Raw genomic sequence first — 17,633 nt, 5'->3', positions numbered from 1 at the left:
GGGAACATCCAATAGAATCCATCACATACCAGTAGACACCATTATAGCTTCCATTAAAACCCATACAATTCCCGTTATAACCATTAAATCCATTAAAATTTTCTATTGTGTTAAAGGCAGGGTTCTATTGTTTATTTTCAGCAGGATCATCATCTTTTTTGTTCCAAACTCCTGTGAATTATTTCTTACTTGAAATAAAAATAAATCATGTTTTTGCAATAGATGCTATGCCCGCAGGGTGATGACGTATGTCCGCTAAAATCTCAGCCGACTAAGCCACTTCCGCGCTCATAGGGCTGAGGTAATTGTCACCAAGTGACAAGGCTATGTTTACTAAAAAAATGTTCAAATTTTAGCAAACTGACAGCACTACAGCTCTACATTGTTGAGTTCCTCTGTAATCAAGCTTCACGTAAGCGCAAAAGTTTCGCTTTTTTCATATTAGCTTGAAACAGCCCGAAGCCTTTTTTGTTTGTCGATGTATGATGTAGTGTTCGGATAATTTGACTCATGTTGTTGACCGTAATCCAATGTGCATCTTCAGTGAAAATGTCATTGTTCCCTACGCGCCAGATGTGACTGAGTGGACAGAACCAAAACACAAAAGCCATCGTGCATAGAGTCTATTGTCAAGAATAGTGGCTGAGGTTTTCAAGCATCAATTAGGATGCAAAGACTGTATTAAAATATCAGAAGCATGCACTGAATGACTGGAATCATTTAGATATATTCTTAGACTGGTTTGTGAACTGGATCTACTAAAAACTCAAAATGGTTTGTGAACTGGAATCTACTAAAAACTCAAAATACAGATTTGTTGATGAATCAGACATTGTTACTTTTCTCCTGAATGCACCGCACACATCTAGGGCAGATTTCAGGACTTTGAATGAGTTTAAAGCTGTTTATAACAAAAATCTATTGTATGGCTTCACAAGATAGAAAGAATATAGTGAACTACTTTTATAATGCTTTCATGCCTTTTTGGATGTTTTAAACCCTCATTCTACATTAGAACTTCTTGAAAAATGGCTGGCATTACAATTGTTCAGAAATTCCCCCTTTGCATTCTCCAGTTGAAAGAAGTAAGTAAATAAAGACAGAATTTATATTTCTGGGTGAACTGTGTGAATATGAGTGGTGCATAGATCTGTCCTTAAGATGGAGCTCTGGAGTCTGAGACTGGGACTCGGATTGGCCACATCGGCTGGTAATGAAACACATCCTTTTAAGTCTGGACGCAGAAAAAGCTTTTTATGAGAGGCAAAGAGAGCATTTTTATTCTTGGCATGTCCCACATGAGCTTCCATTTTTTTTCCATTCCGCAGCCGAACGCTCTGCCACAGTATATTCTTCTGGCGCTTTCCAGCTAATGAGCTGTGCTGTTTTTGTGCATAAAGCAGATCCGATGCAGAGCGGCCCACTTGAATGCCAAGTTATTAGCTACTCTTTTACATCGAATAATATAAATCCTTTTTGTATTACTGAAAGTTGACCTCCTTGTCATTTAGCTCGGAGAACAGGAAGTTCTTTTTCGGGTTTGCCATTTTTAACGACGACGCTGTCTAATGAGATTTTCTAATGAAAACGTAGCGTGGCTACGGGCCGTTATTGTCGTGTGGCGTGTCACGACTTGTGGCTCTGCAGCAGAATTGAGTCAGACCTCCTAATGTGAGGAATGAAATGGCCTCGATCTACGAGACTACGTCTAGACGTCTCACTGCACGGCCCACAGGCGACTAATGCGACCGACTGCTCATAACAGGACAGATCAACAGTTACGCCAAAGAGAAAACAATCTGGTGGATGTTAAGGCTTGACGGGGAGCACTAAGGTTGTCTCCGTGCAAATGAGGCAAACTTTCAAGAGACCCATACAAAGGTGTGATTCAAAAGAAAAATATGATTTGCGCAAAACAAATGAGGCCCAGGCACGTTATTGAAATTCAGAGGAGAGGATGGAAAAAACAAAAGGATGTAGGGTTGCTATCCTCAGTGCAGCAGTAGAAGACGGGTAGAGAGTCTCATTAAAGTCTGAGCACAGGCTGAAGGACTGACTTGTGACTAATCTAGCCTGAAGGCATGTCTCTATTGCGGCATGCACATGGGCAACATGCTGCAAGCGAAAGCAGCCCTGTGACCTGTTCATATTGCAGCACATGTTAATATTGCATTGTGAAGAGGTGAATAACAGGAGAACATTAGGTGAGAAGGAGATGCGGCTACAAACACCAACACACATTTTCACAAATAAATAACATATTTCCAAAAGGAGACTTTCAAACTATAAAATACTGCACAAAATGTACTAGATTTCCTGTTTTTTTTCTGAAATCTTGAATCTTGCCTATGGAAATGTCTGTGTTGTTAAGTGGTCACCAGGGCATTGCTATGCAGATGCTTAAAGGCGGGGTAACCGATTTCATAATTACGCTTTAGACAACTGAATCGGGCCGAGTACCAAAACAACCTTGTAGCCAATCAGCAGTAAGGTGCAGAGTGCACAGGACGGACATTAGCCGAGCCGAGCACTGACGAAAGCGAAAGATGGGGGTAGGGGTGTGTTTGTTTTGGCGATTTGAACATCAACAATGGCTAAGAGAAATCGGACACCCCGCCTTTAAGTGTTGCTATACATTTTAGGGTGTTATGAACAAAGTCTGTTTATGGAAATCGTTACGTACTTAAATGGGGGAAGACTATGCTATTTTTAAAACCGCAATTAAATAACATATTTCCGATCAACAATTAAACCTGACATTAACTGTACCATAACTTGTGTTTTCTAAGTTTCGCTAATATAACATTTTTGAGATCGCTTCAGTTAATGCACAGTAAAATCGCCAGTGTTAAAAAAGGTCAAATTAACACGCACAGTGTATATATAAAGTGTGGATTATATAAACACTGTGAGTGTTAATTTGACCTTTTTTAACACTGGCGATTTTGCTGTGTGCGCATGCGCACAGGTTGGCAAGCACCTCAAGAGATTCTGTGTAGAGCCCCGCTCCAAAGAATCATCAGTCTTTATCGACTGGAAGGCAGGACTTCCTTTGCTAGAGCGGCCATATTTAGCCATATATATCTCTTCCCATTCATAGTAATGTCAGTGGCGCATCTTCTTAACCCTCCTGTTATGTGTAAACTTTAGCAATGATTTAATGTGTGGGGTTATATTGACCCCACAAATGTTTTTATACACATTCAATTACTCAAATTTAAATTATTTGCTTTTTTACTCACACTTTGCTTAGATAGTATTTAAAATAAAATATTAGGACAAAATGTAGATTTTTGATTTGTATAGATGGTTTCTTTGGACACACGTGCCTGGCCCGAAGTTAACTTCCGGTCTGTGTTTGTTGATCGGTCTGGCTAGTGGTTACATAATATATATATATATAACTACTTACATTTTATTTTATTTAAATTATATTATTATTATTGTATAATAATTGTATTAAATAAACATTTGTTGAATTTCATTGTATAATTTTATAAAATAAATAATTTGTTGAATGGGTCATGTAACTTTGTCACATTTCAGTTTAGCCAAGTAACAGTTCTTCTACTGGTAACTCAAAATAATACTTGCTAGACATAGTTTTCCTTTGCTTGTTATCAGTAATAATCTACTGTCATGGAACTAACAGAACCCAAGTGCAGACAGCCAGGCTTTCAAACAAAGACTTTTATTTAAATAATAGACCCACAATGGGGGAAAAATGATAACAAACAAGAACTCAAACAAATACTTCCCACGAGGGGGCAAAAATAAACAAAGTCCAAAAGTAATCCACACACGACAGTGCTTGGTAAATCGGGAACACGGTCAAGGCACAAGAACAAGGTAAACACAACGCACGGGACAGAGAACAGAGGGCCTTAAAAAGGGACACTAATGAGGGGACATAATACAGGACAGGTGAAAGGACTGAACACTAACGGGAAACTAACAAGGAGATTACACTGGACAGGTGAGGGGCATGAAACACTAATGAGAGACTAAAAGGGAGATTACACGGGGCAGGTGAGGGACATGAAACACTTACAACGAGATGACGTGGAAAACAAGGGGCGGGGCCAAGACAGGAGAACATGTGGCACATAACAAAGGCCACATGTTCCCACACATAACAAAACAAGCACAAAGACATGGTACTGTCACGATTCTGTCCAGATAACTCGAAAACCCATGACAGGAAGGACAGAATCCTGACATCTACAGGGATTCATATATTCTTTGCGGATGTGTACCGGAAATTACGTTTTGGCCACAAAGCGTGCATGCGCAGTAACGTTTGTTTATGTTGTTGCTTTGAAACCGTCTATACTGTATATATTTTATTTGTACATCCTTATACAAACTTCAAGAAGCTGTTGATTCTCTTAGATGCTTCACATTCTTACAAATAAATAAATAAAATAAAACTATCAAGCTATAGTTCCAGAGGGAATGAAAGAAGAATATATGAAAATAACTGAAAGATAATTCTTATTTTCACATGTTTTTTGCCAGTATCATATACATGTATTTTCTTGCTGACTATTTTCAAGACTTAAGACTAGAAATACAATCAGGATATTCTTCAGAGGATGTCAAAGTTTGGGGTAGTAAAAAATTATAAAGCTCAGGTTCACACCTCAACATGAGTTCGTTCATACGTACTCAAATCGTCAAGTATGAGCAATTGTAATAGTGTGCTTTTAGTGACTGTACTGATATAGTCAGAGTTCTTTCACCACACAGATGGTTTAATATTCGCAAATGCAGAGTCTAAAGGAAATTCGATACATGAACCTCTATAGTAAAAAAAAGACCATCAGATTATCTTATTCACTTCCCGAAGGATGTGAAAAGTCACCTTGCGTTTTTTGCTCTTGGTGTCCTTTAAGCACACCGGTGCAACACTGCAGCACCGCCCCAGGTAAAATTCTCATTCCCCAAAGGCGTGCCGTCTCGCATTCAGAGCGCAGTTAGAAGCTGAGGCGGGTCGGGTTCTGACAGTGGCCCTGCATATCGCACGCCGATAAATCATCTGCCGGCTACGGGCCCGTGGACTGGGAACCGAAGAGGCACATCTTTTATTTTAGCCTCGGCTGTTCGCCGGTGAATCTGAACAAGGACGGCAGAGCCAGAGTGAAGGAGGGTGAGGCTATTGGTCAGGTGGAGGAGGAGATGACGCAGTGGAATGCGGGATACATGGGCGGGGGTGAGACATCTAAAGTCTGGTGGAAGGGTCACTTGTGTCACAATGAGTGAGCAATCACTGTACAATAGCTTCTGTTAAGAGAGTCTGATATGAGGTAAACACTGCGGAGTAGTGACTGGGACTTTTAAACCTCTCTGTCAATGTTAGAGTGACAGCTAGAAAGACTGTATTCACCCATATACCATCAGACGCATACTCAAACGCCCGACGCGCTACAAGCAATAAAAGCAAAACAGGCCGGGTGTATTCTTATATTTATAACATTCTCAAGAGCAGCAATATTTGTTCTACTTCCAGCGATCCTTTCACTACACAAAATGTGAGGAGACAGCGAGGTGGATGTTGCCATGAATCATTTGTTTGGGATTACATGTATGCACTCGCAATGGCCCTCTGAAAGAGATCTTGATAGAATAACAGGGTTGTGTTATGACATTCTCAAAGGAGTATACTCTAAATCTGGCGCGCATGTTGCCGAGTGAAAAACACAGAGATTGCATTTGCATAGCGAGATAAAAATAGTAATTTCTGCATAACTTAAAGTGTACGGTGAGGCAATGTACACAAAAAAAGGTCAGATTTGACAAATACGACATGGAGGATATGAGCTTATTTTCTAAACCCATACATTATGTGCCTAAAATGGAAAAAAGAATACATATATATTTAATATAAATCCTTTTGGGCAGGTATGGTTGAATAAAATCTACAGTAAAGCAGTGGTTCTCAACAGGGAGGCTGTGGCGCAAAAGGGGGAACCAGCTAATTTCCAAGGGGCATCAAGATGACTAACATTTTAACATTGAAATACATACATTTTTATTTGGTATTAAATTGGTATTTCTTATTTTTATAATGAAGAAACGTTTTTAAAGTTAAAATATATATATTATTAAAATATTGTTGAATACAATGGGGGGTCCTTGGAGTCAAAAGGTTGACAACCTCTGATGTAGAGGCACAGGAACTTGCGAGCAACATCAATGTTTAAAGGAGTCATATGACACGGCTAAAACAAATATTATCGTTTGTTTTAGATGTAATGCAATGTGTATACACCATTTAAGGATAAAAAACGCTGTATTTTCCACATACCGTGCATGTTTGTATCTCCTCTTTGCTCCGCCTCTCTGAAACTCGCTGATTTTTTACAAAGCTCATCGCTCTGAAAAGCGAGGTGTAATACTGCAAGCGTGTGACGGAAATGTAACGCCTCTTACCATATTCGAAACATCATGTTCCCAAGCAATTGTACTGACAGGAGATAAAATGTCATCTGTACTTTCCTTATCAATTTGAGCCCGAACCTGATCCGGAAAATGAAGACGATAAAGCCGATACATCAACTTTGCCAGCGCGACTTGAGCAGGATGTAAAGGACTGGTAAGGTTTTTAAAAAAAATATTATGTTAAATAGTTAAAAAACTATAGCTAACTGTTTTAACTTTTATATACGACGTTATAAAGATTTGCCATTAGTGATCAACAAGTGTTACGCCATGTCTCGTCGTGACTCAACAAAGACAATAAACCCCATTATAAACACGACATTTGTTGCCTCTAGTTGGAACATAATTACTGATTATTAGGACTTATGTTGTCTTTTTTCACGTTGCGCACGCGCGCGTCTGCATTTGCAGATCACAGACACACAACAAACTCAACTCACGTTAGTCCGTAACAAAGTCTTTTACAATGAAGATATACTTACAGGCTGCGAATCTGAAGCGCCAGACTGTCCTTGCGAAGTTGTAATGGTTGGAATGGCCCCACTTTTTAACCAAAGCTTTCGTGCACAGCCGGCCTTGATCTCTCCCAGGTTCATGAAGCAATCATCTGTGAAATGCGCTGCACACGCTTGAATATTCGGATTGTACTGTTCTGGAACAGTATTGTAAATAAAATGTAACAATTCGTTTTTAGTTGTCTCATCTTTTGGCATGGCAAACAAAGAGGCTTTCTTTTCGCAACAAAACACACAGCGTCTCCACGACATGGCTGCGGCGGCGACGATACAATGAGATTTACAAGTACCCCCACCTTACTTGCCTTTAGATTTGGGCAGTCTTAGTCAACTCATACCACGAACTGACGTAGATTTGTGGGGGTGTGGTTACACGAGGCGTTTCAGGCAGGTCTGGGTGAGCATTCGCTTTTAGATAGAATGCATCTTTTGTTCCCACACTTTAATTTTTGCAATTTTACGTGTCTAATACATGCATGGGCAACTTATAACACACCCAAGACACAGAAAACATGTATTCGCGCCATATGACCCCTGTAATTCTGAAAGCAAAATAATTGTCTCAAATTCAAAGGTCCGATGTATGAAATTTAGCGACATCTAGAGGTGAGGTTTCGAATTGTAACCAACGGCTCACTCCACCCTCCCCCCTCAATTTCAAAGCACTACGGCGGCTGACATGTTATCACATTTTCGCTTCTTTGCCGAAGGAGATAACGTATTTACAAAACGCTTGTCTGTTTAGGGCTACTGTAGAAACAACATGACAAATTTCACGTAAGGGGACCCATGTAGTATGGAGATAGAAATAACTCATTCTGAGGTTACAAAAACATAACGCTTCATTATGTAAGGTCTTTATACACCTCTGAAGATAGTTATGTATATTATGTTGTCAATCCTCCAAAAAATGACAAACATTACATTAACTGAGATGCCATTTTCAAAATGTGGCGCTCGTGATGTGAGAATTTAAAATAATAAAAATTCTTCATTATGTGTAAAATATGTTTCCCATTCTGCTGGCAGAAAACATCAATGCCGTAGGCATGTAGAAAGATACATTTCACAACAAAACTAATACATCAATCACATGCCAAATGCTCTCATTTTAGTTTTTGTGTCACGGTTTAGTGCCCAGACACACAACCAAACTCTTTATTCTCCCGACTCGAGACGCACCGTCGCACGTACAATCCCATCTGCATTAATTCAGAGCAGCTGAAAATATCTCATGCAAAATGTATAGGGCATGAAGACTTAGGAAGTTGCTAATAAACAGGAAGGCGGCATGGGGCCTGTGTTCCCCCTCCAGACTAGATTTAGCACTAGAAGCACGCAACTCTGCTGCACAATTTATCAAAGCAAATTTATGAATCAATTGTCATCTCTGGCACTGACAAGCGACTGAGCTCTCCCTCAAACTGCTTGACAAATGGGACATACAGCTCTAAGAGCGGCATGCTAGAGCTGCTTTCCAGAGTTATTATCTGCTTCATGGTTGATTATGATCAAATGCAGGCTTCATTTTGAGAGTCGGACTCAACAGAATATACTGTAGAGGTCGAAAGAACAAAACACCCCGTAAACAACCTCTGCTCAGGCTTCATTTTTGAAACTTTTTGTGTGGTACAAATGTTTGCCAAGCGCTCTTGTGGATAACCTTCACCACCTTTGCGCAGGATAAAGGATTGTTTTGCTGAGGTAATCTCACTAAAGACAAAACAAAGCTGTGACAGGCCTGTGTGTCATGTGTGATATGAAGGTCATGTGTTTGATGTCCAGGAAATGCACATGTTGTTAAAAATGTACAGCTTGAATGCACTGCAAGTCGCTTTGGATAAAAGCATAAGCGGACGCATAGCTGTAAAAGCTTTTAAATGCTTAATCCCATTCTGTACACACAGCTGCCATGTACACACTGCAGCTAAATATGGTTGTCACCCCTCTTCTCAGAGCTTAATCCTGTTCATGATTACACACAAAGTTTGATTATTTGCATGAGTGACAGCATTCTACAACCAAATTAACTATACAGAAAAATTCTGGTGTTGACAACATTAAACCCGTGTAGTCTGTACAGAACCAAACTGAACAACTAGCTGACAATGACGTTATTAAAAGTGCACCTGAGATCACAGGAAACAGGTACCTGTCTTCAGACTTTGATCTGTGGTCTCTGTAAAAACCTGTACACTTCAGACCAATATTCATCTCTAGTCACGAATATTACTGTGGTATAAAATAGTCAAAGACTATTCCTTCCAAAGACTAAGACAGGTTCCTGCGGTTATCACAGTCAATAATTGCAATTACGGGAGTGAATTGTGTATTCTGAACACACCCAAAATGAATCAATTTACTCCCACATTTACATGAAGTTGTCACTCCCAAAACATAACAATGCGAACGTGTCCAGATTATTTATTTAGGGGAGTGACAACTGCAATCAAAAACACTGCTGGAAAACCGGATAGTAACAAATGAATTTTAAATCCACACAGTCTGTCAAAACCAAAGATAAAAACTAGTTGCGAACACGGTGACGTCACTGACTTGAGTACAATGACATCACAGCTCATCTAAATGACTCAATCCCAATTTTAATCATCTCACTACACTCCCAATAGGTTAGCATCAGCGTTTAAGACGTACTACACATATTACAATATATTCATATTACCAAACACGTAAAACTATTGCTACTGTTTACATGTTTCATGTTCACAACCTTGTGTCAGCTAATATACAGTAAATAGCAATGTAATATTTCTAACTCAGATCCAAGTATGATCATTTTATAATGATATAAGTATGACTCGAGGTGGTGACCCTATGCCATTTGAGTCTAAAACTCATACAGTATTAACTTTAATTTGGGTACTATGTGAAGACCTCAATTTTCCTTAGTATCCAGCTCTGTTTATAAGGTCAGTTGTCTACTCTTTTCACAACAATTGCACCATTAATTATTACGCCAGACACTTTCTTTTGACAGATTTTCGCTCCTTTCTTTTAATCACGCCACATCTGTCTTGGGGATACGCACCACTAAAAAGAATGATTTCCCTGAGGTGTGCTACCGCCCCTGGCATCTGCTCCATAGCCAAAGTGTACCTCTACCAGTCACAAGATGGATGGTCTGAGGCACGCTGACTGAGCCAAGCAACAATGGCCCATGAAAAATACCACAAGGCAGTGTTTCCCAACTATTTTTCGTCGTAGGTACACATTACTCACTTTTCAACTGAAAACGTTCAATACTGTGGATGAAGCAGACACACAAATTGCCTTCCTATTAAACTGGAAAAGTTTACAGACATTGAAAACAACACTGAAAGCAATGCGACTCCTCTAGATAAGTTGTCAATTGACAGTTTTTCTATGGAGAGGCTCAGAGATGGCGTATTTTTGTATGCAAAACATCCGGTTCCATCGCTCCAAAGTCTATAGGTTTTTGGTAAATCGCCCGAAATGAGGTCTGTGGTAAACAAAACCTCTAAATATTTTCACGTTTTATACTATGACATAAAACACTCCAATTAAAACCCACTTGTGATTTTTAAAAGCCTTATTGTGTCTAAAAACGGCGGTGGCTAACAAGTTGCTAAAAGCGACTACTTCCATTGGCAAGGACGTTAGGCCATGTTCACACTTGACTTCTTTTGAAGCTGCTAGCGTCTGTTTTACATTATAATCCTATGGAGTAAACTGTCTTTTCAAAAAAGTCCTGAGCGCTTTTATAAATACCAACGTCTTTTTCTGCAGCTCAGAGTGTCTTTTGAGGTTGAACTTTTCTGAAAAACAAACGCCCTACGTCACGCATCTTTTTCACAGCTAACCAATGACAGAGACCTGTCGGTTCTATAACAACATGCGAGGAACGTGATTGGTCGAGAAGGCTCAAGCTCGAAAAAATAAAATGGCAGCCGAAATGACCGTTGGAGCATAGTTTTGTATAAATGTAAGTTTAATTTTCACTTTCAATAACTTTTGATTGCATTTCTAGCGAGAAATTAGTATTGTAGTTTTTATGTGATGGGTTATAGCAAAGATGCTCTCTGTTTATAATTCAAAATAGACTTCCGTTACGCTGCCAATGAAGCCTGTCTCTCTAAACTGTCTTCGTGCACAAATGCTATCTTTGAACATTGCCACAACATGAACATTGAACATTTTTCTTGTCAAAAAAGAAGTCAAGTGTGAACACAGCCTTAGACGTCATTGCATGGGCACAAATCTCTTAAAACGTAGATGCAGATTCATTCAGGGAGTAATTACTCACCAGGGAACACATTTTTTATAAAGTTTGAAAGAGCGTTCGGAGGCTTGGTGGTGGTGACGTTGATATCTAGCGACATTAAATGTAATCTGTTTATAGCATCGTGTTAGCTTTTTACTGCTGCCGATTGTATTTCGGCTTCAAAAGTTACAAATGTTGTGTTAATTTGTAAAGATAATCTTGATTGACAAAACGTGTAAACATCATAAACCTTTGTTAATCACAGAGCTTATTTTTTGCGATCTTCCAAAAGTCTATGGGGAAAATGCATAGGTTTATATCATAAACTGACATCCGAATGAGCATTGTTTCTTACTTAACTGATCCTTATACTATCAGACATCCCACTCTTATTGAATATTTGATTACATTTCTGGCTGAGACATGTAATGGGACTAAATGTGTTAATTGAAAACCCACCATATTAATTGGTGTTAATCATTTTAATCTTTTTACAGCCTTGATGTCTTGAAGTCCTCATGTCTTAACAAAAGCAAAGCCGACATCTATCCACATGTACGTACCTCCTGGAATCTGCTTAAATCTCCCGCTGGGGTGCACGTAGCTCTGATCTGGAATCGTTGACGGATAGTTTAAGGTACTACTTACCTGTGCGACACCAATTTGAGCAATTACAAAAAAAGTTGATTTCTAAAAACACTTATTAGGTGAAGGCCGGTAAGATAAAATCCAAAAGTAATCAACTGAATAATTAATTTCCCCTCCAGCAATGAACGCACAGTTTGCCTTATTCTACCCACCAGCGAAACGTGTCTATGCGAACAGACTTAAACCGTTCTTTTGTTCTCTACTGCAGGTTTCCTTCAACAGAGATGGCCTTTGCCACAGGGTGCTTTCTAACGTTTCTTAATGAAGGGGCTTACAGTGGGCTGTGATTGACGGAGGCCAATTTAATCTGCCTATTAGTCAAACACAATGTGGGAGCAGCTAATTATAGTGGAAGGTGCACCAGCTCTTAAATTTTCACATTTCCAGAGATCATTCTGTAGCTCTGAACAATGCCAATCCAATCTTTATTTCCTGATAAAACGAATGCCCTCTTTAAACACTGAATCAAGCGCTATCTGTACGTATGACACACGTCAAAGCCTTCACGTCACTGTGATGGGCTGCAGTCTCTTTTTTTTGCACACGTTAAATACTTCTCAACTTGTTGATTTCATCACCGCTTGCTCAGCTGTGCTATCAACCCCCTGTGTGTGTGTGTGTGTGCGTGTGCCTGTCTCTCATCTCCCACAGAGAACTGAAAACGCACGCTCAGCTTGACTTACTCCACGGTATCCGTATGGTACCGCTAAGAGTGTACGATGAAAAACAGACAGACACAAGCAGTTAGAATCCCACTGTCCCAATGTAAACAAACGCGTTGGTAAGTAGGGTAGCAAATGGCCACCATAGGATCTGCCATCCTGTCTGGCTTCTCTTTTTGATGTCTGGGCCAGCGGGCAGAGGGCACCAGGGTCACCACTTTGGGTCACAGTTGGAGTAGCACTTATATGTTTCCACCCTCCCTCTCTAGGGGTCCCTGGTGCTTGGTTAACATGGCCGGCAAGAGCATAAAGCCCCATTGATCCATCACTCCATACCCCTGACAGGTGGGCAGGTGAACTATAGGGCACAATGCCAGCAAGACGGAGGAAGGCCAGAACCTGGGTTTAGATCGATACGCACCCATCCGGAATACAAAATGAGTGTGCTATTCATTACGAGCAGTAACAACCCCTGGTTCTGTCTCATTCATCAGCCTGGGCTGTTTCTGCTCAGCTATCATCAAACCTCAGCCTCCGTGGGCGAATAAAAGATGCTCCAACATCGCCGAGCGAGATAGAGATAGTGGGAAGGGTTGTAGGAGAGAAAAATAGGGAAAACCCTGAGGTCAGCCGCCAAAAGGCTGTCGGGTTCTGCTACGCCCACCGCAGTCAGTCATTCTTTACATCTGTCATGCTCACGACCAATTGGATTATCTGTCCTTGGTTGTAATTTACAAGCTCAAGTAAATCCTGCTACACGAAGGACGAAGTTTGAGGCGTAAGCCGAGTTGTCTTGAGAGCGGTGTGAAACCTCAAATGCTATCTGCCACGCCTCTCCTTCATAACCTGCTCTTTATGTCTACCATAAAGTTTACACACTCGTCTTTATAAACTACCAAAATATAATTTATGATACAAGTCACATAAAGGGGCACTGTGATCACGGTTGACGGTGTGGCTGAGGAGGAGAAAGGTCAGAGAAACGGTAGTCTGAAATATCTCTATTGTTTCTTCCAGATTCCAGTCGGTTTGAAGGGATCATTTACCTGGAAATGAAACATTTCTCATTATTTACTCACCCCCGTGTTATTTCAAACCTGTATGACATTTTTTTGCTCCTGTAGAACACAAAAGAAGATATTTTGAAGAATGCTGGTAACCAAACAACACTGACTTCCACTGTATGGACCTAAAACCACCGAAACATTTTTCAAAATATCTTCTTTTGTGTTCTAAAGAAGTAAGAGACATACACAGGTTTTAAATGACATAAGGGTGAATAAACGATGCCAGATTTTTTACCTTTAAACTAACAGCATATTTTGCTCAAGTCTCCAGTTTCTGTGGTTTTTCTCTCTTTAGAAAAAGACCCCACCCGGGAATCCTCAAGAGCAGAAACATTTCTCATCAGGACCAAATTATCACAGCACGGCTTTCCACGTGAATTTCATAGCTCTGTACTCATTCATTTCATACACTTACTGTCCTGCATGAATTCATGGAGAAAACATCGGAGACAAAGTCGCCGCTTAAATGAAAACATAACTGAGACCTCCATTAAGTCTCCGGGGTCATGAAAGAATCCCACACAGATCCGTCCTTTAATCCACAGAATGGGAGGCTGTGTGCCTGCACTAGGAAGGACTCTGTGAAAACAAGCCTCAGTCTGTGTCTAGCAGAGCAGCTGCTCTTAGACTGTTTGGGGCTGTGCTGCCATAGAAGGCTCACAGTGTGAAAGTCGACGGTTCACGCTGAATTAATTATTCATTCTGAGGAACCTTATTAAAATGCATCTTTTTTTTACTCCCCTGAAATATAATTGCGAGTAATAAGCCAAGAGGTCAACGAGGCATTTACAAGCTTGATCTACAGTCATACTATTTCAGCCCTATGTTGTTTTATTGGGCTAAATTAAAATGAAGGGGTATGATGTTTTCATCATAAACGGCGCAGTAATTAATGATTCTGTCTTTAAAAAAAAATATATATATATATAAATATTTTACGCAATGCCTGGGGATCTTTGGATCTTATCGGAAACAATTGACGTAGCTTTTTTCATGGTTTGATCTATGCATATAGCCTCGTACTTCTGGAGGCCCTGAAGCATTCTCTGAAACGATTCTATTTAGGATTTTTATCCAAGTCAATTTGCATCAGTTGCCCTGTCAGAAGATATTAAAATGTAACTGCAAAAAAAGTAAATCAGCAACACTGTGTACATGGAAGGCCACAGGTGATAGTCATGGTGCCGTTTTATCATAACAGAAAGTCAAATGAATTCCAGGATGTCAGACCACATTTACACCTGGTATTAGTCGTCACATATGGATATGGTCACATGCAGTTTTAACCACCTCTGTACGTGGATTTAGTGATCAGATCACATTTTGGGCCCTGTTTATACCTGGTCCTTCCGAAATTCACTGTTTTTCCAAAAACAATGCGCTTTTTAAATGATGAAATACTGTGTTGTCCAAGTTGACAAGCACTTTTAAATAGGCCTACTTTGATATTTGCAAAACCCAGTGACCAACATAAAGGGTGACTAATAATAATGATTTATGGCAAAAAATAAAAATCACGAAATATAGAGATATGAGGTTTCAGAAGGACAGCAGCAATATGCGATGACTACTTATGATTGTATAACCAAAATGCATCTTAATAGCAGATGTAAATGTGGCATCTCACTCTCAAAAGCTGTTCTTTCCCTTGGGTTAGTGTTACTTTAACTTGTTAAATCAGTACAATAAATGAAAAAGAAACACACAAGAATAAATTAAAATGTAAACTTGTATAAAAACAGCTAGAACTGACAAACAAATTTGATTGCAAAATGGATCACTGTGGCCTGTTAGCCAACGAAAGGCTTATTATTGATTCAATTATCACAACAAAACAAACAATAAATTTACTTGGGTAGTTGACGAATAAATTATACATGTGTCCTGTGGTGTGTGACATGGCAAAATTTAGAAAAAAACTGTTAATATTATATTGTTTTATATTATTACTATACAGTATATATTTATCATATAAAATAGCATAAGAGAGATTTATCTTCATTGTAAGCTTTTTTCTACATTTTTGCCGTCACACCATAGGACAAATTTGCATATTAGTCTGCCATCTATCCACTTTTTTTATGTCTATTTGATGATTGTAAAGTCTTAAAGTGATCTTCCTTGACATTAGGGCTGTCAGAATATCAGATTTTCACTGTCATGGGCAAAATATTTCACATGATCGCAATATCTATTGAAGTTTTTGAAAAATATGTAGACTGTAAAGAAATAAATATTTAAAAATAAATAAATAATCAGTCATAATCATCTTTCTTTTTTTTTCTTTTTTTTACCAATGAGTATAGGGGGTCGGAGAAAGAGTTTTTGAACCATTGCGGCTCTTAGGGAAAAGTTTTAAATGGTTGCCAATGATGTACAATATTATAATATGTGTAATATTAACACAATATCAGTAATCATATTTTTTTATATTACAGTTATTATCAATACTGGTATACTGTGACACCCGTAATTGACATACAGTATGAGATTATTGATTATATGATTAATTTGATTATTTTATGAATCATGTGAATTCAATCTTTACTGTGATAAAGTAAGCTGTAATACTCACAATGTGCAATTGCAGGTAGTCTCCAAGGCCCTGGCTGCTCTCCACCTGCACCAGGATGGCATCACTCTGCTGGGTGCTGAAGCCCACGGCTAGGCGGTCTGCCCTGGTGCTTGGCCTATCATTGGGTGCCCAGGTGTACGTGATAAGCGCTCCGCCTCTACCAAAAATATATGTGGTTCCAGCTGCCAAACATAGAAAAAAACAATATTTAGACATAAAGAACATTCTAAAAGGATTAAGGAAGTTATGACAGAAAAGCAAGAATGAAAAGTGAGAAAGGAAAGTAGCAGCACAGCAGGTGGGGTGGAACGATGAGTATATGTGTGCAAAGATGGATGCTGAAGAACATTCTCGCATTGCACATTTGGCCTGTGCACTGTCTCACGAGATTAAAGTGTCTGTCTTTAACTTGCCATCTGTTCTGATGTGCCTTGAATGTTCATTTGCAACATGTTTCCTCAGTGACAAGCCAATAATGGTTGGGACTGTAATTTCAGATAAGAGTGCTGTATGCTCTTTGGAGCTAAAATGGATGCCACTGGCCCTGAAAGGCCCATTCCCCTGCAAACGTTCATGAACATTTCGAACTGTTTTCGCTCTGCAAACTTGGAAGCTGATATTTTACGGCGATTGGATGTGGCATGGAATCATAGCAGCTGTATAGAAATGGTATTGTGAAATGGATCCAGGGCCCTGCTGCGTCAGCAGGGTAAGAAACCAACGCAGGGCGGGAATGATGCCCAACATCTTCTGAACTGCCAAGCTAACAGCATTGATACAGACCCAGAGGGTTAACCTGGGCAACTGTGCTGACCAGTTTGCCAGGGTAGCAAAGGGCTGAATGAATAAAGTCCAACTATATTTTAATAAACAATGCATGAGAAGTATACACCCATCTATCCGCTCAAGCCCAAATGTCTAGAAGGTTTTGTTGAAAAGACCAGCTTGAGTTTCTAGGTGATTTATTCTGTGCTGGTCTGCAGTAGCTGGTGAACCATTATAACCAGATCAGATTTTAATGTTTTTCAACAGAGAACTGATACACTCTAAATAGTTTAGCTGTGATGTACTCAATTTTTGGGAGAAAAAAATTACATGAAAAAATTTGTCAATTTAAAAGCTGCGAAATCAATGAAAGACACTCTTTAAATTGAGTTAATCAAATATTTTTATTAGAATTCACCAAAAATAATAAGGGTATGTAAAAATATAGTTACTTTAAATACTTAATTATTTTTATTAAATAAACATAATAAATAATATATGTTTATATTTTTACATATATTATAATAATACTATATATATATATATATATACACAAGTACATATATATATATATATATATAATACTGTTGGATTTGTAATACATTTTTTATATGTCCTACTCAAAAACTCACTTGAAGTTAATAAAGCCTTTTATTTTTGTGATATTTACTAAGCCACTGAATTATTTTTAAAGTATAAAAGAGTGGCGACTGTGAT

General features: G+C 39.1%; 1 protein-coding gene across 17 annotated transcripts in view; it reads right to left on the bottom strand.

The window, feature by feature from the left end:
• The window catches only part of nrxn2a (neurexin 2a), a 316,441-nt gene that overhangs the window by 29,707 nt on the left and 269,101 nt on the right, over positions 1 to 17,633 (bottom strand). For all 17 annotated transcript variants that reach the window (XM_057359543.1, XM_057359544.1, XM_057359542.1 and 14 more), the window contains one exon: positions 16,152 to 16,333. In XM_057359543.1, coding sequence (XP_057215526.1) covers positions 16,152 to 16,333 — 182 coding nt within the window. The remainder of the gene's footprint in view (positions 1 to 16,151; positions 16,334 to 17,633) is intronic.

The sequence above is a fragment of the Triplophysa rosa genome, linkage group LG19 (genome assembly GCF_024868665.1).
Source record: "Triplophysa rosa linkage group LG19, Trosa_1v2, whole genome shotgun sequence".
Taxonomy (NCBI): domain Eukaryota; kingdom Metazoa; phylum Chordata; class Actinopteri; order Cypriniformes; family Nemacheilidae; genus Triplophysa; species Triplophysa rosa.
Note: the sequence above shows the minus strand (reverse complement) of the source record. Positions and strands in the feature narration are given on the sequence as shown.